The sequence below is a fragment of the Camelina sativa genome, chromosome 2 (genome assembly GCF_000633955.1).
Source record: "Camelina sativa cultivar DH55 chromosome 2, Cs, whole genome shotgun sequence".
Taxonomy (NCBI): domain Eukaryota; kingdom Viridiplantae; phylum Streptophyta; class Magnoliopsida; order Brassicales; family Brassicaceae; genus Camelina; species Camelina sativa.
Window position 1 is genome coordinate 2,708,654 of NC_025686.1, and position 21,944 is coordinate 2,730,597.

Sequence of the window (21,944 nt, forward strand, 5' to 3'; positions counted from 1 at the left end):
AACCTGGACTCACCCCGGTGATGCCTGAGCTAACAGAAGGTCCGGTCTGGCTTGAATTTAGAGGTGTTCCTCCGCAGTTCTTCTCACAAGAATCTTTGGAGCACATAGCAGGTCTTGTGGGCCATCCGGTCTTCTGTCACCCTGCCACTATCAACCTCACAGACTTGGAAGTTGCAAAAGTTTTTACCATTGTGAATATCACCAAGCCGCTTCCAGAAGCAGTTAACGCTCAGTTTGAGTCGGGTGAAATTTACAGAATAGAGGTCTCTAGTTTGTGGCTTCCTCCTATCTGTGCCCACTGTCAAGGAGTAGGTCACTCCATCAAGCGATGCCCCACGGCTCCGATTCTCTGCAACTTTAGTAAGTCAACCACTCACACTAGGGAGGACTGCACTCGTGGCAAGAGCATCTCAAAATCTTTACCTGTTGACCCAGTGGTGCAAAAAAGGAAAAACCCTCAGAGAAGATGTAAGGAGCAAACAAAAAGAAACACTCTAGCCCTAGAGAAAACTTCCTCAGTTAACCCTCATCAGGAAGGATCCCTGGAACTGGATATTGGTCTCAACACTGCCTCTAACCCTCGTAAAAAAGGGAAGACTAAATCCTCCTCCAAGCGCGTCCAATCCTCGTCTTCCTCCTCTTCAGACTATGACTCTCCAGAGGAATCATCTTCTTCCGACCCCCCATCCGAAGAAGATCATAATCCAGACGATAATGAGAAATTTATGAAGGTTCTATAAAGAAGGAACAAAGAAAAGAGAGGCGTTTTGAGCAGACATCCTCAGGGAAGGGGACACTAACGAAATCTTCTCATTAATGGTAAAGGTAGACATTTTTTGTTGGAGCGTTAGAGGTTTTAATCATAGTGTAAAGCAGAAAAGCTTCAGGAAATGGCTACGGCAGCATAAACCGGTTTTTGGCAGCCTTATAGAGACTCGTGTCAAACAACACAAATCTCTGAAATATCTGCAGTCTACTTTTGCGGATTGGAATTTTGCAGCCAACTATGAGTTTGCAGAGCTAGGAAGGATTTGGATTGTCTGGCATCAGTCAGTGAAGCTTACTATTCATTCGAAGTCTAAGCAGATGGTAACTTGTATCGTCCACTTACCAAAGGAGGATAGTGAGTTTGTTGTGTCTTTTGTGTATGCTGTCAACTGTAGAATTAGGAGACAATTACTGTGGGAGGAGTTGTGCAATCTGTCTCGAGATTCTGCTGTGTACTCTCGACCTTGGGTAGTTATGGGAGACTTCAATCAAACTCTAAACCCTGCTGAAAACTCTTGTGGAGGCACCCGTATAAAGAAAGGGATGGAGGAATTTAGAGATTGTCTGTCTTATGCCAATCTTCAGGACCTTACCTTAAGGGGGAACCATTTCACTTGGTGGAACAATCAGGAGCTTAATCTGATTGCCAAAAAGTTGGATAGAGTTCTGATCAATGATGAATGGATGGTCATATATCCTTTATCTTTCTCAATGTTTGCGGAGCCTGATTTATCTGATCACTGTCCTGCTGTCGTGGACTTAGGTAATCGGCAACAGGGTCAAAGGCACTTTATGATATCCCATTTCCTCCTCCAAGATGAAGAGTTCATCCCTCGACTCCTCAACTATTGGCATAATGCAGATTTCAATGGCACTGCACAGTACACACTGGTCAGGACACTAAAAGAGCTAAAAGGTATTTTTCGGGACCTAAACAAGGAAAAGTACTCGGGGGTTGGAGAACCGTACAAGGGAAGCTCAGGATATTCTTCACCAATGTCAAGCTTTGTTACTGAATGACCCCTCAAGAATCTCAGCAGCTCAGGAGAAACAGGCTCACTAGAAATGGATGACTCTTGCCCTCGCTGAGGAAAAATTCATTTACCAGAGATCCATATTTAAGTGGTTTGAGTGTGGGGATCTTAATACTGTGTTTTTCCATAGGGTCATGGCGACCCGCAGAGCACAGAACCAGATACATTAACTCATCAATGATCAAGGTCAGAGGCTAACTAGTCCTGAGGAGGTGAAATCCTATTGTGTGTCCTACTACCAGGACCTGATTGGAGGGCACCCTATTCCACTTTCCAATCCTGAAATTGAGCGAGTCAGGGATCTCATCCCTTTCAGACTGGAGGAAAACTTCCAGAGGTCCCTAGTTGCTGAGATCACGGATGCAGAAATAAAGAGAGAATTCTTCTCTATGCCAACAAATAAAACCCCGGGACCAGACGGTTTTACTGGAGAGTTCTTCAAAGCTTCTTGGGACATCATCGGGAATGACCTAATAGCGGTAGTCAAGGAATTCTTTCGGACTGGTAACCTTCTCAAACAAGTCAATGCCACTGCCCTCATTCTAATCCCTAAGGTGATAGGAGCAGATAAGATATCAAACTTCAGGCCCATCTCGTGTTGTAATGTCCTTTATAAGGTCATTTCCAAAATCTTAGCTCGCCGAATGGAGGACCTCCTCCCCATGATGATCTCCAACTCTCAGTCTGCTTTTGTCAAAGGTCGACTCCTAGTGGAGAACGTCTTGCTCGCCTCAGAAATGGTGCAAGGTTTTGGCAGGAATAATGTCACATCAAGGGTGCTGTTAAAGGTAGATTTGAGGAAGGCCTTTGATTGTGTGAGATGGGATTTTGTTCTGAAAATCCTGGAGATTGCTCAGTTTCCTCCCCGTTTCATTAACTGGGTGAAGCAGTGTGTTACTACCACATCTTTCTCCATCAACATCAATGGAGAGCTCTGCGGCTATTTCAAAGGAGGAAGGGGTCTTAGACAGGGAGACCCTCTCTCCCCTACCCTCTTTGTAATCGCCATGGAAGCTCTATCCAACCTTCTTAGCCAACGGTTTAAAACTGGCTCCATAGCTTATCATCCCCTGGGAAGAACCCTATCATCTCGCACCTGGCGTTTGCGGATGATTTAATGATATTCTTTGATGGAAGGAATGCAATTCTCGTTCCTTCACGTTCTGGGTGGCCAATCTTAATAGACTACCGGTCAAAGCGAGAACTGCAAACTGGGGAAGGGCTACGGATACAAACTGTCTTCTGTGCTCTGCTGGACTCGAGACCAGGGAGCATTTGTTCCTGCATTGTGCATATGCTCAACATATGTGGGGTCTAGTGTTCTCTAGACTAGGTCTCCCGAACCTCATATTTGCATCTTGGCAAACCTTGATCAGTTGGCTCCTAGGTAATTCGGCAGGATTACCCTCCACGCTCAAGAAATTGGTCTCCCAGGCCACAATCTATCTCCTCTGGAAGGAACGCAATTCTCGTTCTCATGGTGGTCCATCTGACTCACCTGACTCGTTGTTCAGACTTCTTGACAGAAAAATCCGGGACATCCTCTTAGCTTATCAACATAGCAAACAAGGTAAAAGGCTACTTCTCAAATGGCTAGCACACCTCTACTAAGGATAGTCGGGTATTGTAATCGAACATTTCCTTTCGGAAGCTTATTTCTCCTGTAAACTACAGCTTTTTAATATATTTTTTTGGGCTGTAGTTATTTTCTTTAACATTTGTAAACCTCAAGTTCCTTTTGGTAATATAATTAACAGTTATCAAAAAAAAAAAAGAATCTTGTTTTCCTAGTTTAAGGTATAGCTAATTATTTGTCTAATATATAATCAAGTAATCTAAGAAGCCTTGGAATTCCAATGTGCTATCCAATGGTGCTAAAATAACTTGTGAATGCAGCACCAAAACTCCGTTAATTACTCTCATCATACTTTAATTACTTATCCTTTTTCATGGTTAATGAAAACAAGTAGTTAGGTTATTAGCATGCACAAGAACAATATCATCAGCTTATAGATTTCTTACCATATACAATATACTTGCTTAAGCATCACTAGAGTTTCAGTTTTGAGCCTTGTAATAGTCGTCCCAAACGCATTGCTCGTAACACTCCATTATTTGCTTATTTTATTTTACATGCTCATCGTTAATTAGTACTTAAAAAAAAATTCTCTTTAATTATTGTTGTTGTTCTTAGTTTATGATTTAACTCGACGACACGCAATTATTTGCAGATCAAGGAATCTGATAAGTCTTGGACTTCAGATATTCCATCAAAGGATGACGAGCGAAGGACTTGTGAACGCAATCGCAAAACTTCCATTCCTTAAAACCCTCGAGGTCTCACACTCAGCGTTTACACAGGATTTACAAGCTATAGGCCACGCTTTCCCACATCTAAAGACATTGAAGCTAGATTCCCCACAGTTGACACGCTACATATGTTATCGCAACAAATGTGATGATGATTATCCCCTAGAAATCTCTGAAAGCATATGCCCGAACTACGCCACCTCCAGCTTGTTGGGGGGAAGCTTAACTAACACTGGCTTGAACGCCATTGTTGAAGGTTGTCCCCACCTGGAACACCTTGATCTACGCCAGTGTTACAACACCAACGGTCGGAATTCTTGAGAAGCAATGTTTGGAGAGGATCAAAGAGTTCAGACTCCCTGATGACTCATATGATGAAGACTACTACTAAAAAGATAACGGTAACGACATTGAGGTCTACTACGACTGAGGGACCGTTGACAGATCTATTATCGGACTAGGTATTGTATCTCTTTTAAAACAATTTGCTTTTGTTGGTCTTGTCAACTTATGAAGTCGTTCATGTCTCCTCTTTTCTCTATGTTGGTACTTGGTACTTGGTTGGTAGTTTCAAAGACCTTATTTCCTTTAAAACTTTTAAGCTTTGAGTGCGTGACTGTAACTTGCGACAACGATTGGATGATTTTTTCTTAAGTAGGTATACATTAATGATCGGCTGACTTTTATTATGAGATTATTTCTATTATTATACTTTATGGATCAAATATCGATTCATAAATCAGTCGTACTGTGAAGAATTTTGTTTTCCTAGTTTATGGTTTAGCTAATTATTTGTCTAATCATCAAGTAATCTAATTAAGAAGTCTTGGACTTTCAGTTTGCTAAAAAAAACGTGTGAATGCCGTCGCAAAACTACGGGTGCTCAAGAGCTCTAGTAATAAGACTGAGCGTATCTTATTCATTAGGGAATGTACAATATATATAGTCTCATACAATAGGGTTTCCATAAGCACTAATTACATTTGTATCCTTCTCTCCTTTATACACCCCCTCAAGATGGAGACAGGGACTTGACTCCAATCTTGTAAGCTAGTTCTTGAAAACGTGGCCGAGGTAGAGGTTTTGTCAAAGCGTCGGCCAACTGATCATGTGTCGAGATATGGGAGACACGCAAGGCACCAGATTGAATATAGCCACGGACGAAGTGATAATCAATTGCTATATGCTTCATTCTTGAGTGGAAAACAGGATTTGAACAAAGATAGGTAGCTCCCATATTATCACAGTATATAACCGGTGCTGCTGATAAGGTGATGCCCAATTCTGAAAGAAGTGAGCATATCCACTGAAGTTCCGAGGCTGTGTTTGCAACCGCACGGTACTCCGCCTCGGTGGAGGAACGAGCGACACTCCTCTGTTTCTTGGAGGACCACGAAATCGGACTTCCCCCAAAGTAGACAATATACGCATTTGTGGAGATGCAATCACTTTTATCACCACCCCAGTCAGCGTCTGAAAAAGCATGGACAGTAAGAGGACAGTCCGAGCGAATAAAAATACCATGAGAAGCTGTACCACCGAGATAACGTAAAATCCTCTTAGCAGCCTGCCAATGATCCGTGGTTGGTTGGTGCATATATTGAGAGAGACGGTTTACCGCAAAGGCAATGTCTGGACGGGTAAACGCCAAGTACTGTAAACTCCCAATAACCATGCGGTATGTTTTAGCATCAGCAAGAGGTGTCCCGGAGTGTAACGTGAGCGGTGACTGGGACATCGGTGTCGCCACTGGCTTCGCACCAAGCATGTTCGTGCGTGCTAACAAATCGGTGATATACTTTCGCTGCATCAGGTGTAACCCCTGCTTCGTTCTGATTGCTTCAATGCCAAGAAAATAGCTTAGAGGACCAAGATCTTTGAGTGCAAAACGAGACGCAAGAGAGGCATTGAACGGTTTAACCAGAGACGATGGACCAGCAATGATGATGTCGTCTACGTAGACCATGACATAAAGAAATTCCCGATTGTGTTTGTATGTGAACAACGACGTATCCGAGAGTGAGTTTATGAAACCGAGTTGAATCAAAAAATTACGCAGTTCTTGATACCAAGCTCGAGGAGCTTGTTTCAAACCATAGAGAGCTTTCCGGAGTCTACATACATGGTGAGGGCGATCATGATCCACAAATCCTGGCGGCTGCGAGACATAAACTGTTTCATTGAGTGTACCTTGGAGGAACGCATTATTGATGTCAACCTGATGAATGCTCCACTCTCGTTTAACCGCAATCTCAAGTACCAGCCGCACAGTAGTCGATTTTATGACCGGACTAAAGGTTTCCGAATAGTCTAGTCCTTGCTGCTGATTGAAGCCGCGAGCAACGAGCCTCGCCTTGTACCTTTCAATGGACCCGTCAGTACGATATTTGAGAGTAAAAATCCACTTACAAGGTATAACATGCTGCGACGGATCAGGCGCTTCCAGATCCCATGTGCGGTGTCGCATCTGTGCGTCGATCTCCTCTGTCATAGCCTTACGAAAATTAGGATCTTTAAGCGCTTGAGCCACAGTCGTGGGTATCACCGGAGATTTCGCAGCCAAAAGATTAAGCCTTTGTTTTGGTTTGGTAATGTTGTTTTTGGCTCTTGTTCGCATAGGATGTATATTTTGAGGATGTGATGGTGGTTGGATTATATGAGGTTGTGGTGATGGGGATTGAGGGTCTGGTGTGGATTGTTGATGAGAGGCAATGGAGGATGTGTTTGGCGACGGTGGATGCGAGGAAGAAGATGACGATAGGGAAGCAGATTGACCAGATTGTAATGGGCTTGGACTTTTCGAAATTGGGCCTGAATGTGAGGGAGAGGTCGAATTTAGTGGGGTTGATGGTTGTAAAGTATTTGGGCCTATTGTTGTTGGGCTTAGGATTGGGTTTGAGTGGGAAATGTTTGGTGCATTATCGGACAAGGATGGCTGCAGCTCAAGCGATAAAGAGTTATGAGATCGTACCTGTGACGGTGATTCAGACGAAGACCGAGGAGACACGACTGGAGGAAGCGGTGGCGAGGTGGGTGGCACTGGGTGAGGATCCGAGCACGACGGCGAGGGGGAATGAGTGAGTGGCGAGGGCACATAACTGACGGGGGCATGCGGTGGTGATGACGTAGCCGAGTCAGTCGACGGTGGCGGTTGTGTCAACAAGCGAAACGGAAAACTCGTCTCAATGAACTGAACGTGACGAGATGTATACACTCTACCAGTTGTGAGCTCCATGCACAAATAAGCGCTTTGGGTGAGAGAGTACCCAATAAAAACACACGGAGTAGAACGGTCGTCAAGTTTGTTCGTCTAGTACGGACGGAGCCATGGAAAACACGTACAGCCAAATACACGCAGTTTCTGATAATTGGGTGACTGGTTGAATAATTTAGCATACGGAGACATACCATGCAACACATCCGTAGGCATGCGATTGATAAGATAAGTGGCTGTAGCAAACGCATAGGACCAATACGTCTTCGGTACCGATGCATGACTCATGAGAGACAAACCCGTCTCAACAATGTGACGATGTTTTCTTTCAGCAAGACCGTTGTGTTCCGGTGTGTGGGGCGGTGTTGTCAAATGTGATATACCACTAGCCGCCAAAAAGGACCGTAACGCAATGAATTCACCGCCATTATCCGTATACAACGTTTGGATTCGACTCTGAAAACGATTTTCCACCAAGGCTTTAAAAGCTATAAAAACCTCCTTTACATGAGATTTCTGTTTCAAGGGATATAGCCACGTATATCTTGTGTAATGATCCACAATCACAAGATAGTATTTGAACTGATCAATAGAGAAAATTGGTGATGTCCACACATCAGAATAAAGATATTCAAGAGGGTGTGATGATGTGATTGTGTTTGTAGAAAAAGGGAGTTTGTGGCTTTTATTGATCAAACAGTCGGTACACGACAATTGTTTTTGAGAAGTGTTTGAAAGTGGTAAAGAAAAATTTGAAACAATAGCTTTTAAAGTCGAGATCGTAGGATGCCCAAGTCGGAAATGCCATGATGAGAGGTCGGTTTTTGGTGATGGTGATGCCGAGAAAGCGGAAATGGTAGTGCGTGTAACCGGCCACTCATATAACTCATTCATAGTCCTGCCTTGGAGTAACTGGACCCCCGTGCTGAGATCCTTCACCTGAAAGTACGCAGGATAGAAGTGCACAGACACTTGATTATTATTGCACAAGCGATATACCGAAATTAAATTTTTGCAGACATCAGGGACATATAAGATATCTTGAAGCTTAAGAGAGCGAGATGGAGTAGGAAGCAAACCAGAACCCATTTGTGTTATGGGAATACCAGAACCATCAGCTATTTTGACCTCTTCACCACCATTATATGGCTGATGTATAGATAGGTTGGAGAGATCAGAAGTCAAATGGTGTGTAGCTCCACTATCGAGGATCCAGGGAGTCGGGTTGTAGGAAGGAGTTGCTGCAAAGTTGGCTTGTGGCTGCCACGGAGGTGGTGAACTAGTTTGATATCCACCGCCAGAGTTAGAGTAACCACGACCAGAGGATTGCAGCTGAGAACACCACCGTGCACTATGACCGTGTGCGCCACAAATCTGACAACGCCCTTGGTAACCACGACCACGCGAGACGGAACGAGACTGAAACTGGTTACGTTGTTGGGACATGTTATTGTTTCCACGTGATTGCTGATGACCCCGAGTGTTGTGACCTTTATGAGAAGCAATGTTCGCAGAGGCCGGAATAGACGAGGATGCGGTGAGCAACGTTTGAATCTTTAGCTCCTGGTTGATGAGTTTCTCATGGAGAACCATAAGTGACGGCGGTGTGTCACGTCCGGCGATCTGATCTGTAACTTGTTTGTACTCATCAGGAAGACCACCAAGTATATAGTCAATCTGGTCTTCATGCGGGATCGGACTAGCAAGTAACGCCAGTTGATCAAAACGTGTGGTAAAGCCATTGAAGTAGTCTTCAATGGATTTAGTACCCTTCTTCCATTGTTTCAGCTGCTCACGGATCTGAAGAATGTGACCTCTACTCGGTTGAGCATAGGTATTGGTAAGAGTACTCCAGATCTCAGCCGATGTAGTTGCTTTGGAGAGAAGAGGCTGCACCGATAAGGAGATAGCACCAAGAAGACTCGAGAGTAGTAGCTGATCCTGCCTTAGCCAATGTTTATAGGCAGGATTAACGGTGGTGGTGCCGTCGGTGGTAAGAGTGGCATTAGGGGCGAGCGTTGAACCATCAAGATAACCGGCAAGATCATAGCCATTGCATAAGGCATGAACTTGACGTTTCCACATCAGGAAATTAGTAGATGTGAGCTTCGTAACGTTAGACATATTAACGTTAACGAGAGATGACGCATCGGCGGGGGCAACGACTTCAGAAGTTGCAGACATGATCGACAGAGGAACGAGAAAGGAAGAAGAAGACGAGAGAAAGAAGCAGCGGGCGAGAGAAAAAAAAAAAAAATTTAGGGTTTTAACCTTCTATAGCTCTGATACCATAATAAGACTGAGCGTATCTTATTCATTAGGGAATGTACAATATATATAGTCTCATACAATAGGGTTTCCATAAGCACTAATTACATTTGTATCCTTCTCTCCTTTATATCTAGGTCATACTCATGGACATAGCTAAGTTTTAAATTTATAGGTCATTCTTGTCTAGGTCTCATAAGCAAAGAAAAATTAAATATGAGATTTGCTCAGATGTCATATAATTTAGGTACTATTTTTAGAACCATACAAATTCTTTTCTTTTTACTATCATATTTCAGGTATATTTTCTATATCCAGCCTGTCCTGGTTGCAGATTCTATATCCAGATTTTAGAATCTCTCTGAAAACATGTTGCTTTTGTTTGCCTTGTCAACTTATGAACTCGTTCATGTCTCCTCTTTTCTCTATGTTCGTACTATACTTTGGTTGTTTAAAATTCCTTATTTTCCTTTGAACTTTTAGTTTTTGAGAGCGTGAGTGTAGCTCGACAAAAACGATGCGGTGGTTTTTTATTTCTTAGTGATCGGCTGATTTAAATTTATAAATCTACTGGTGCTCAGGAGCTAGGTCTTACACTCATGGCCATACTTGAATATTAAAGTTATAGGTGATTCTTGTCCACGGCTAAAGACATTGAAGCTAAATTGCTTCCGTTATTCTCTCTTAAAAGTTAATGATGATCATGCACTAGTTTTGGTGAAAGCATGCTTGAAATACGCTACCTCCAGCTTCTTGAGAATAAGAAGACTAAGGGAGAGTGGCTTAAAAACACCATTCTTGATAACAATCCTGACTTGGAACACTTTAATTTACGCAAGTGTTTCAACATTAACCTTGTTGGAAATCTAGAGAAGTGATATTGAGAAAATATTTTAAACGCCCCAATGAGTCAACTGATGATTACCCGATACCGAATTTTGTCTATTTTGATTTAGATGAGATGACTTGGGCATGCAACTTATATGGTGGTGGTGACATGGAGGTCGACTATGATTTCTAAGGTGCCAGTAACATAGATTTCGGATTAGATATTAAATCTTTATGCAGAAAACTTGTTGTTTATGCTGATCTCCAACTTATGAACTCGTTCATGTCACTTTTTTCTCTACGTTCGTAATTGCAGTGTGTCCTTATTTTGATCTTCTCTAATTCTGTGCCCGTTTAGAAGACATGCATGTGCAATAAAGTTTAATATTTTGCATACCATTTCATTCAATTAAACTATTCATCATGAGAAATTAAACATGAATAGAAAATTTAAAACCATGGAAGGCCTGACTCCTTAGCTAACATGTGCCATCACGCCATTGATCATAGGTTACATAGTGATAGTCATCAATAATATACTAATGGTAAATATATATATATATATATATATTTATATAATATACATAATGATAGTCATCAACAATATTACTTAAATGGTTACCAAAAACATCTTTGACTGAGTGTATGCCTCGTATGAAAATCTGTAACTATATTTTAAACTAAAATTTGTACTCGTGCACACACGGGATTTTAGTTAAAAATATTTTCTATCAATATAAATTCTTAAGCATAGATATAATCATTCAAACTTTTGAGTATAAATCTGTATAAACACTAAATGTACTTTACTAACTGATATATAATATATATATTGTTGAAGATAATATTTTTTTGTTATATCTATTTGCGCAAGATTTTGGTTTAAATTTTTTATCAATAAGAATCATTAAATATAAATATAATCATTTGGAAATTAAACTATAAATTTATATAAACGTCATACTTATTTTACTAATCTATATATAACATATATTGTATAGTGTCACAATAACGTTTTTCTAGAAAATTAACAATATACCAAGTGGTAATAAAAAAATAACTTAATAACCTCACTGGAAGAGTAAACAATATTGTCGACTATCTTCTTACCTTTTATCTTTAGAAAAGTTCATTTCATATTCATATCCCATGAAACATCTTTTTAAAAGTTCTAACATCGAATGTCGATCGTTGACCTAATTACAGAGATCATTTAAACATATCAATATCCCACATTAAATACAAAAATATACAAAGTTTCATGAAAAAATTTAGTGCTATGTCGCTACAACGGGGTTGTCCAAGTGCATCACCTACAATAATAAAAATTTTGACCAAGTCAAGAATGCTTAGATGGTAAAACTATTAAACCCGCCAATGAATATCCATTCACTAACCTAAGTTACATATTTTTCTAAAACCTCATATATTAATTTTGTGATGCAACCTCAACTTCGTCTTTTAAAAAAAAACATAGTATACTTTAAATATGTTGTTTCTGCCAATGTTTTGGGTTAAAAACATTTGATAAACTTGATGAAATCTCAAGCTTGTTTTATATTTTATATTTTTATCACGTTATAGAATTGTAGCTCCAATTGATAATATGCATTTTGAAATTTGCTACCACAAATCACATGTCACTTTTGTAACGGGCTACATATCATTTTCTTTTTATATATTTTGTAACCATTGATTTTATTTTTTTAGATGGATTATTTTTTAAAAACTATTTTTATAGTTTTCCCGAAAAAAAGTGTGACCCTTACAATATTTTCGCTTTAGATCAAAACTTTTAACTTGAGTTGAGTGATTAATCTTTAATTTTTTAAAATGAAATTTAATAATAAATTTTTGTAGTATATGTTTCTTAGAAACTAATGTTTCATTTCAATTTTTTTTATGTTTAGAATTTTATAAATAGAAATACATAAAAAAAATTTTACTCCACCATACATTGAAATCTTACTTCCATTCTTAAACTCATTAACTCATTCTAAATTTTGGAATATGATCATTTTTGGTTAAAATTTGAATAATAAAATTATTACTAAAACAAATTCATAGTTTATTTTTACTATTTTAAAATTTTTATTTATTTTACTTAATTCATTTTTATATAGTTATGTTTTTATTACTTACTAAAACAATTTATATTAATTTTTTTACTTTTAAAAATTTTAATTAATTTTTCTTAATTCGTTTTTTATTTATTTGTATTATTATTAATTATAAGTGGTAAATATGTAATTAATGAATATTTAAAATAGTATTTTTTATGTAAAAATATTTAATATTACTTAAGTAGATGATGATATGGAAGAAGGAGAAGAGATAAAAGTTAACTTTATATATACCACCACAATAATGTTATCAGCATAATATGGAAGATTCACTTTTGACAAAAAATAAAAATGAAATTAAATAACTAGGTTGACTAGAGAGTTATCTAAAATAGAGATTTCTGTAAGGATTTAGAGAAGCACATACTTATTCTTTTCTTCTCTTAGAAACAGAAAAGTAATTAACAGTAAAAACAAAAATAATGAGTATCACAAAAACTTATGTTATTTTTTTTTCTTGTAGTGATCTTGATAAATTCATTGTCCAACTCTGGCGTCTTGGCTTCCTCAGGTATGTTGTTATTCTTCAAATGTTAATTTTATTTTAAATGTAACTATTGAATATAAAATTTATTTTTTAAAAAGAAAAAATGTAAAACCGTTTTTTTAATTTTTCTTTTAACATAAATTCTACATGTGTTGTAGTGATTGAAGCATCAAACTATGATTCATGCACTAGACCATGTACAAAAATGTATGGAAACTATGAATGCTGGTATGACTGTATCTTCATGAAGTACAAGGATGGACAGTGTGTTGATGGACGATGTTGTTGCAAACATTGATAGATAATCAATCAGTGATTTATCTATTATCAGATTTATGTATGCTCTTTAATAAAATAAAACATCTATACTATTAAAACAGGAGTACTCATGGACCAATTTTTGGACTATGATTTTGTTTTGGTAGTTTTTAAATAAAAAGGTTAGTATTCAATAATTATTCATATATTAGTATATCATTGAAATACAATTCTCTAACCTTTCAAATTAAGTTGGATACACGGGGGTCATTTAATATCCAATTAGTTGACCCGAATATCTCTCCAAATATTTACCGTTGATTATCAAAATAAAATTCAATCTTGGCCACTGATTTTTTCAATGGTTTTTATTTAAATTATATATTTAGATTTCTGAATCTTACAAAATTGCTTTTATAGCGTTAATAATATAAAGTTAATTAATATATAAGATATGTGAAATTAACAAAAATCAATTCAAATTCATTTTAATGGATAGATAAAATATATCTAAAATCAACTTATTTGTAAATACTCTCTAAAGCACAAAATATGCAAGATAATATATAAGATATGTAAAATTAATAAAAATCAATTCAAATTTATTTTAATGGATATATAAAATATATCTAAAATCAAGTTATTTGTAAATACTCTCTAAAACACAAGATATGCAAGAAATATCTTTAAAAAGATCTTATGTAACTAATATATTTTGTAATAATAAATAAAAATAATATATATTTATAAAAATAGACTATTTCATGGATTACATTTGTTGTTTAAGAAAAAAAAAATCATTTAAAAAAAAACAAAAAAGAAGCAAAGAAATTTCAATGTATATTTGTATTTCTAAATAGTAATTACCCTAAAATAAGTATTTAAAACTCTAAAACTCAATAATTAAAATTGGTTGACTATATTGTATTACTATATATTTATGCAAAATTGAATATTAATAAGTATCTTTTAAATTTATTTACTATGCTATTGCAGAAGGAAATAAATTTGATGTAAAAAAATGTGAGAAAAACACAAAATTTAGTTATGTTCCTAATCAAAAATTTTGGACGATAGAAATTGTCTAATAGTTAATTATTTAAAAGAGAAAAGTTATGGGACATTAAAACGTTTACAGGTAAGGACGAGATGAAACAGGACGGGACAAGACAAGACGGGATGGGACGAGATGTCTTTGCCATTCTAAAATAGTTACATGTAGGTTATATAAGTGCAATAGTCCAAACTAAAACCAAATTAAAATCTGATATTTGGATTTAACACCTATAAGCATACTGTTATCGCTTAACTGCAAAACGATCATTGTATCATGCAAAGAATTAACCATGTCTAAACAATGTACTTATCTAAATATGTTTTAACATTTTTAATGTAAGTAAACCAAATATACTACTCAACACTATTTAAAATTTCAAAATTATAAAAAACACATCAACCAGAATATTTTATGCATACGAAATATACATAAATTAATTACAACATGTATCATCCCGTGCTGTAGAAACTTTTCACCACCAAATATATGAACAAACTTTTCTAAAAAGACATCTTTTATTTTCAGTTTTCTCATTTTCCATTTTTTAATTCTATTAAATTACAAAGCAATAACAAAATCAAACCGAATTACAGGTTTTATTAAAATAGAAACGATTCTATTCCACATTTTGTTTGATTTCCTACTAAAATCGGATGGAATCCAAGATAATTCTATTCATGACAAATTGACAATATCAGTCAGTGGTGTGGTGGGAAATGTAATTTGCCTATATCAGAGGAAATATAATTAGCGCGTGAGTGTTATTCGCTATATACGTGTGGCCTTGCTTGACCTTCCTTCAGCTATCGACAATGCTTTTAAATCTGGACCGGATCGGTCCAACCGCGATTCGGTAAACATTTCGGTCTGAATTATCTTTAAAAATCGGATAAATAAAAACTCTAAAGGAACCAAAAAAACTCGCTAAAAATTCATGAACTGGTGGTTGAACCGACAGATCGGACCGGCAGATCGATATTAAATTAAAATATATTATTTTTATCACATTTCAAACTTAAATCAAATTAAAAATAAATGTTGTTATTTATATAAAGAAAGTCACTTAGTTATTTTATCTAATCATTTAAAATTTTAATTTTAGCTGTTTAGTATTTATCTAGGTTTTGTTCATATATTTAAAGAAAAATAGATATTATATTTATAAAATGTAAATATAAGGTTGAGTCTAATTATTAGACGTGGCATGAATTGTACCACAAACACAAAATACTACGTAAACCTAGTTTTGAATTAGAGACGGGGGGAGCCATAAAAAGGTCCGAACACACTACACTTTCACTTCTTATCCTCAAAAAAATGTCTGCCTCCTCCTCTACATTGGTGCCTCCGCTGATGATGAGAGAGGAAGAAGAGCCGAGAAACTGGACGGAGCTTCCGTCGGAGGTTACGTCTTTGATCCTGCTCCGACTTGGTGCAGTTGAGATACTTGAAAACGCTCAGAAGGTGTGCAAACCGTGGCGACACATCTGTAAGGACCCTTCCATGTGGCAAAAAATCGATATGCGAGACCTGGGAAACCGAAGATTGAAGGATTTGGATTTCGATACCTTGTGCCGTCACGCTGTTGATCTCAGCCAGGGCGGCTTGCTCGAGATCAACCTTGAGTACTTCTCGTCCGATTCTCTCCTTGCTTACATCGCCGATAGGTTCTCTTTTGTTTTATGGCTTTTATTTGATTTCATTGTCTGGGAATAGTTAGTTAGACACAAAATGTCCGAGTGTCTCTGAATTGTGTTTGTCAATTCCTTTTTTCTCTCCCATGTGGATTAGGGCAAGAATTTGGTTTAACTTATAATCATTAAAATTTTGTTGTTTTTCTTTTTTGTTTTGTTTATCCTTTCACTGGATCTGGCGATCTGCGAGTAATGGCTTTGGATAGTCATTTACTTAATTTCCTTGCAACATAAAGTTTTATTTTTTGAAGGATACAAAATAGTCCTAGTTCTCACATTGTTCGAGTCTTGTCTTGTGTCACTCCGTTACTCTCATCATATATAGGTTATTAGCATATATGAGAAGATAGCATCAGCTTATAGAACTCTTATCACATAGAATAGCTTAAAGCACCACTAGAGTTTTATTTTTTAAGCCATGTAATTAATAGACGTCCCAAACGCATTGCTGGTAAGACGTCACTCTTTGCTCTTCTTATTTTACATGCTTCTAAGTTGATTAGTACTTTGAGAATGTCTAATCCTTATTGTTCTTCTTAGTTGATGATTTAACTCTACACTCAATTAATTGCAGATCAAGGAATCTGAGAAGTCTTGGAATTCAAATGTTCTTCACACCTATCACGAACGGAGGACTTGTGAACGCAATCGCCAAACTTCCATTGCTTGAAACCCTTGAGGTCTCACACACATGTTTTAGACTGAACTTGAAAGCTATAGGCCATGCTTGCCCACAGCTAAAGACATTGAAGCTAAACTCCTCAGGGTCAGGGTTTAATGGGTTTGATGAGTTTGATGAGTTAGGTAATTATAGTCCGATTCACGTCAAAGGTGATGATGATTATGCCCTAGCAATCGCCGAAAGCATGCCCAAACTACGCCACCTCCAGCTTCTTGGGGACAGATTAACTGAAACGGGCTTGAACGCTATCCTTGACGGTTGTCCTCACTTGGAACACCTTGATTTACGCAAGTGTTACAACATTAAGCTTGTCGGAAATCTTGAGAAGCAATGTTTGGAGAGGATAAAAGAGTTCAAAGGCCCAGACGACTCAACCGCTGATTACCCATATGATATCACTTTTGTCAATTCTGATTTTGACGACTCATATTTTGACTACTATGATAGTGATAGCGACATCGTGGCCAACTACGACTGAGCAAGGTACTGGGGACTAGCAATTGAATCTCTCTAAAAACAATTTTCTTTTGTTGGTCTTGTCAACTTATGCAGTCGTTCATGTCTCCTCTTTTCTCTATGTTGCTAGTAGCAAAGACCTTATTTCCTTTGAACTTTTAAGCTTGTGCGTGAATGTATAAGTTGCGACAACGATTGAATGGTTTTTTCTTAAGTGGGTATACATTAATGTTTATCGGCTGTGTTTTATTATGAGATTATTTCTATTATTATACTTTTGACCCGAACAAATATCATAAAGTTTTCCTAGTTTAAGGTTTAGCTAATTATTTGTCTAGAACAAGTAATGTAAGATGCCTTGGACTTCGAGTGTGATATCCAATGGTGCTAAAAACTTGTGAATGTAGTAGTGCTCAAGAGAGCTCTAGGTCTCATACTTATGAACATAGCTAAATTAATGAACCAGTTTCGTCAATTTTGATTTAGATTATGGTTTTGTAAAATATATGGCGGTGATTACATTTTGAGGTTGACTATAATTTTAAGGTGGCAGTAACTATATTTCTGACTACCCTATTGAATCTTTATGAAAAATGCAGAAAAGATGTTGTATATATAGATATGCTGGTCTTGCCAATGCCAACTTATGAACTTTTTCATGTTTCATTTTTTTTCTCTCTCTACGTTCATATATAGTTGCGGTGTGATCTAAATAACCACATTCATATTTTATATTATTGTATATTTTGAATTACTCTATTTTATAGTAAAAACATAGAAGAATATAATTGGAGATGTGATCTAAATAACCACATTCATCTATAATTGTATTTTATTAAATTAGACATATGTACGTAAAATCAAACCGAGCTATACTTTTGAGCTCTTTTACTAAAATTGAATGGAGTCCAAGATATACTGTGGTGGTAAATGTTTTACGAGCGCGTGTATTTTGCCTAGGATACCTAATTAGAAAATCAAAGCAAACATAATTAGCGCATGAGTGCTATTCGCTATATGTGCGTGTGGCCTTGCTTGAGTCTTCCTTCAGCTATCCAGTATGAGTCTTATTATTGTACGTAGTCCGTAGACCTAATTTTTAAACTAGAGACGGAAGCGGAAAGGTTCCAAAAAACTACACTTCACCCCTTCTTATTACAGTACTGAATTGATAACCCTATTTTTTTTTTTATCTTCAAAAATGTCTTCCTCATCTGTGCCGTTGTCTGCTTTGGAGCCTCCACTGAAGAACGAAGAGCCAAGAAACTGGGCGGAGCTTCCATCGGAGTTGATGACTTCGATCCAGTTTCGTCTAAGCGTGGTTGAGATACTGGCCAACGCTCAGGTGTGCAGACCGTGGCGACGCGTCTGTAAAAACCATTTGATGTGGAGGAAAATCGACATGACGAACTTAGAAAACCATGGAAAGCTGAAATTAGCTAGCATGTGCCGTAACGCTGTTGATTTCAGCCAGGGTGGTTTGGTCGAAATCTACACTGGGAACTTCGTCGACATGATCTCCTCCGGTACATCCCTGATAGGTCAACCTATCTTCTCTCTATATATCTCTTACCACTCTCAAGCACGCTATGTTTGAATTAAGTGTTTCATTAAAATCTTCAAATGCTGTTTTATTTAGGAAAATTGTTGGCTTTTAGACACAAAATGTGTCGGTAGACACAAACGTTGTTTGAGAATCCTATAATAGGATAATATGTTCATGCCTTTTTAATGTTTTACGACTCAAAAAGTTTCATTTTTATTTTGAAGTGACTTGAGTCTTGTTTAGGAAATAATCCTTTTTAATATGTTCATGCCTTTTTTTATAGGAAATAATCCTTCGTTCTACTTCTCACATTGTACAATCGAGTCTTGTTTTGTTTGACACCATTACTGTCATACTTAATTACTTAACCTTTTCATGGTTAATGCGGAAACAACAAGTTAGGTTTTACGTTTTAGCATACAAAGATTATCAGCTTTTATTTGATTTCAATGGACTTTGCGTAGTCATTTTACTTTTACTCGAGAATGTTATATATGCCTTGCAACTTAAAGTTTTCTTTTATGTACTCTACGTTTGGTATATTAGATGCACATATAATATATATATATATATATATATATATATGAATTTAATTACACTTATCCTTTTTCATGCTTCATGAAATCAAGTAGTTAGGTGTTTTTTTTGGCTAAATTAAAACAAGTAGTTAGGTTATTAGCATAAAGAACAATATCATCAGCTTATAGATTTCTTACCATAGACAGTATATGATATAGTACTTGCTTAAGCATTACTAGATCGTTTCATTTTTGAGCCTTGTACTAGTCGTGGCATTGCTCGTAACACTGCATTATCTGCTCTTTTTATTTTACATGCTCATGAGTTGATTATAGTACTTTGAAAATTTCTCTTTATTGTTGTTGTTCTTAGTTTATGATTTAATTCGACGACACACAATTATTTGCAGATCAAGCAATGGAAGTTTTGCGATTCCTTTGTCCGTCGTACTAATTGGAGAGGAAATAGGTAATCACACAATCGCAAAACTACGCCACCTCCAGCTTCTAGGGAACGCACTGACCAACACGGGCTTGAACGCCATTCTTGACGGCTGTTCTCATCTGGAACATCTTGATTTACGTCAGTGTTCCAACATTCACCTTGTAGGGGATCTCGAGAAGCGTTGTTTGGAGAAGGTCAAAGTTTTGAGACGCCCCAACGACTCAACAGCTGATTACCCATATGATACCAGTGTACTCGATACGTATTCATATGATGATATACCCTGTCTACTTGACCAGTATGCCATTATGGGCGGCAATGGCCTTATGGACCGCGATGACCTTATGGCCGGCTTTGACCTAATCGGCGGCTATAACAATAACATTATGTGCGGCTATGACTCAGGTACCAAGGACTATCGTTGGGAGTAGATATTGAATTCTTTTTAACAATGCAGAGACAGGTTCACTTTGCTGTGCTTGTTATGCTCAGTTGCAAGTGACTTATGAACTTGTTCCTGTTTTCTTTATCTCTGTGTTCGTTGATTATAAATTAAAGACGGAAGTTCAATGATCCAAAACTACTTTAATTCTCACTACATTTGAATTTTTTTTATAATCAGATACTACTTCCTCCTCTTCGTCGTCGTCCACTTCTGTTTCTACACTGATAAATGACGAAGAGCTTAGAAACTGGGCGGAACTTCCACCAGAACTGATATCATCGATCCTTGGCCGGCTTACCTCCATTGATATACTGGAAAATGCTCAGAAGGTGTGCAGATCTTGGCGTCAAGTCTGTAAAGACCCCTCGATGTGGCGCAAGATTGACATGGACAACCTCGGAGACTTGGGAGCCATGGGGTACGACCTTGAGATCATGTGTCGTCATGCAGTTGATCGTAGCCAGGGCGGTTTGGTTGAGATTGACATTTTGTACTTTGGTACTGATGATCTCCTCGAGTACATTGCCGACAGGTTCTATCTCTCCCTTTTCGTGTGATTCAAAACCACACCTATTTTTGTTTTCTCTAAGGGATATTTTTGACTTCCTTAAGTGCCTTCATTGAAATTTTGATTTCCTTATATGAGAATTTTTGATTTCACTTGTTGAATAGGGTATGCCAATTCTAAGGTTAGAATGGAAGATCTTAGTAGTTTCAGTGAGTAGTAAAAATTGGGGAAATTATTGTTACCTTGTGATGATGTGTTTCGAGAATCATTGTGTCACTCTTTTTAAATAGAAATCAATTTGTTGAATCAGTAGTTTTAATAATAATGTGTTCTAAATTCAGGTTTGTGAAATCTCTTGCTCTTCCATTTTGAAGTAGAATATATCCACTTGAATCTACTATTGTTATGTTTCTGAGGTTTAAATGATTGACTTCAGGCTTTTCATGTGCTATAAAAAAAGTTCTTTTGCATCTTTGTCGTTCTTCTTCTTCTTTATATTCGATTATGTTTATAACCTTTCTACAAACAATTATTTTGCAGGTCGAGTAATCTGAGAATCCTAAGACTTATAATGTGCTATCCAATAGCAGACGATGGATTTATCGAAGCAGTTGTGAAACTTCCATTGATTGGAACACCTCGAGCTTTCACACTGCTCCTTGTCAGGAGAGTCTCTGAGAGCTGTAGGCAAGTCTTGTCCAAATCTGAAGACGTTGAAGCTAAACTCCGAGCCTGACCCCAATTTCAATGATGATGAGTTTAACAATGATGATGCTCTAGCCATCGCAGAAAGCATGCCTGAACTACGTCATCTCCAGCTTTTCGGGAACATATTAACGAATGTGGGCTTGAACGCCATTCTTGACGGTTGTCCTCACCTGGAACACCTTGATCTACGCAAGTGTTTCAACGTTGACCTTACCGGGAGTCTAGGGAAGCGATGTTCTGAGAGGATCAAAGATTTGAGACGCCCCAGTGACTCAACTGCTGGTCACCCATATGGTGGTACCTTTATATTTGATGCCCCCAGCTATGATCCCATCGACCATTATTGGTAGTTATTGAATCTTTCTGAACAATGCAGAGAACATGTTGCTTTTGTTGGTCTTCGTTTATGACTCGTCTCTTATCGCTATTTTGTACTTCGAAGTTTCAGGATACAGTACTTGTTATTTCCTATTGAACTTTCTAAGCGCGTGATTGCAACTGTGAGATTTGAGAGGTGAGAACGATGCAATTACGGATGAGTTTAAATATGGGCCTAGGCCCAAGAGTTTAGGTAGGCTTGGTCCAAATGAGTTTC

At 37.5% G+C, this 21,944-nt stretch overlaps 2 protein-coding genes and 2 pseudogenes across 2 annotated transcripts; all 4 read left to right on the plus strand.

The window, feature by feature from the left end:
• Positions 4,080-4,433, plus strand: LOC104747601 (putative F-box/LRR-repeat protein 23). The gene has a single exon (XM_010469264.1). It carries the CDS (start codon positions 4,080-4,082, stop codon positions 4,431-4,433), a length of 354 nt encoding a protein of 117 aa, XP_010467566.1.
• On the plus strand, positions 12,968-13,417 carry LOC104715582 (annotated as a pseudogene).
• Positions 15,650-17,403, plus strand: LOC104715714 (putative F-box/LRR-repeat protein 21). Its single transcript, XM_010433101.2, has 2 exons — positions 15,650-16,014; positions 16,616-17,403. Exons 1-2 carry the CDS (start codon positions 15,665-15,667, stop codon positions 17,199-17,201), a joined length of 936 nt encoding a protein of 311 aa, XP_010431403.1. The 5' UTR covers positions 15,650-15,664; the 3' UTR covers positions 17,202-17,403.
• On the plus strand, positions 20,002-21,699 carry LOC104747624 (annotated as a pseudogene).

What these genes read in the sequence shown, in the direction of transcription:
- LOC104747601 (XM_010469264.1), top strand. Translation starts at nt 4,080, where the DNA reads ATGACGAGCGAAGGACTTGTGAACGCAATCGCAAAACTTCCATTCCTT.
- LOC104715714 (XM_010433101.2), top strand. Translation starts at nt 15,665, where the DNA reads ATGTCTGCCTCCTCCTCTACATTGGTGCCTCCGCTGATGATGAGAGAG. An exon ending in CTTGCTTACATCGCCGATAG is followed by an intron (nt 16,015 to 16,615) that starts GTTCTCTTTTGT and finishes AATTAATTGCAG; the next exon opens with ATCAAGGAATCTGAGAAGTC.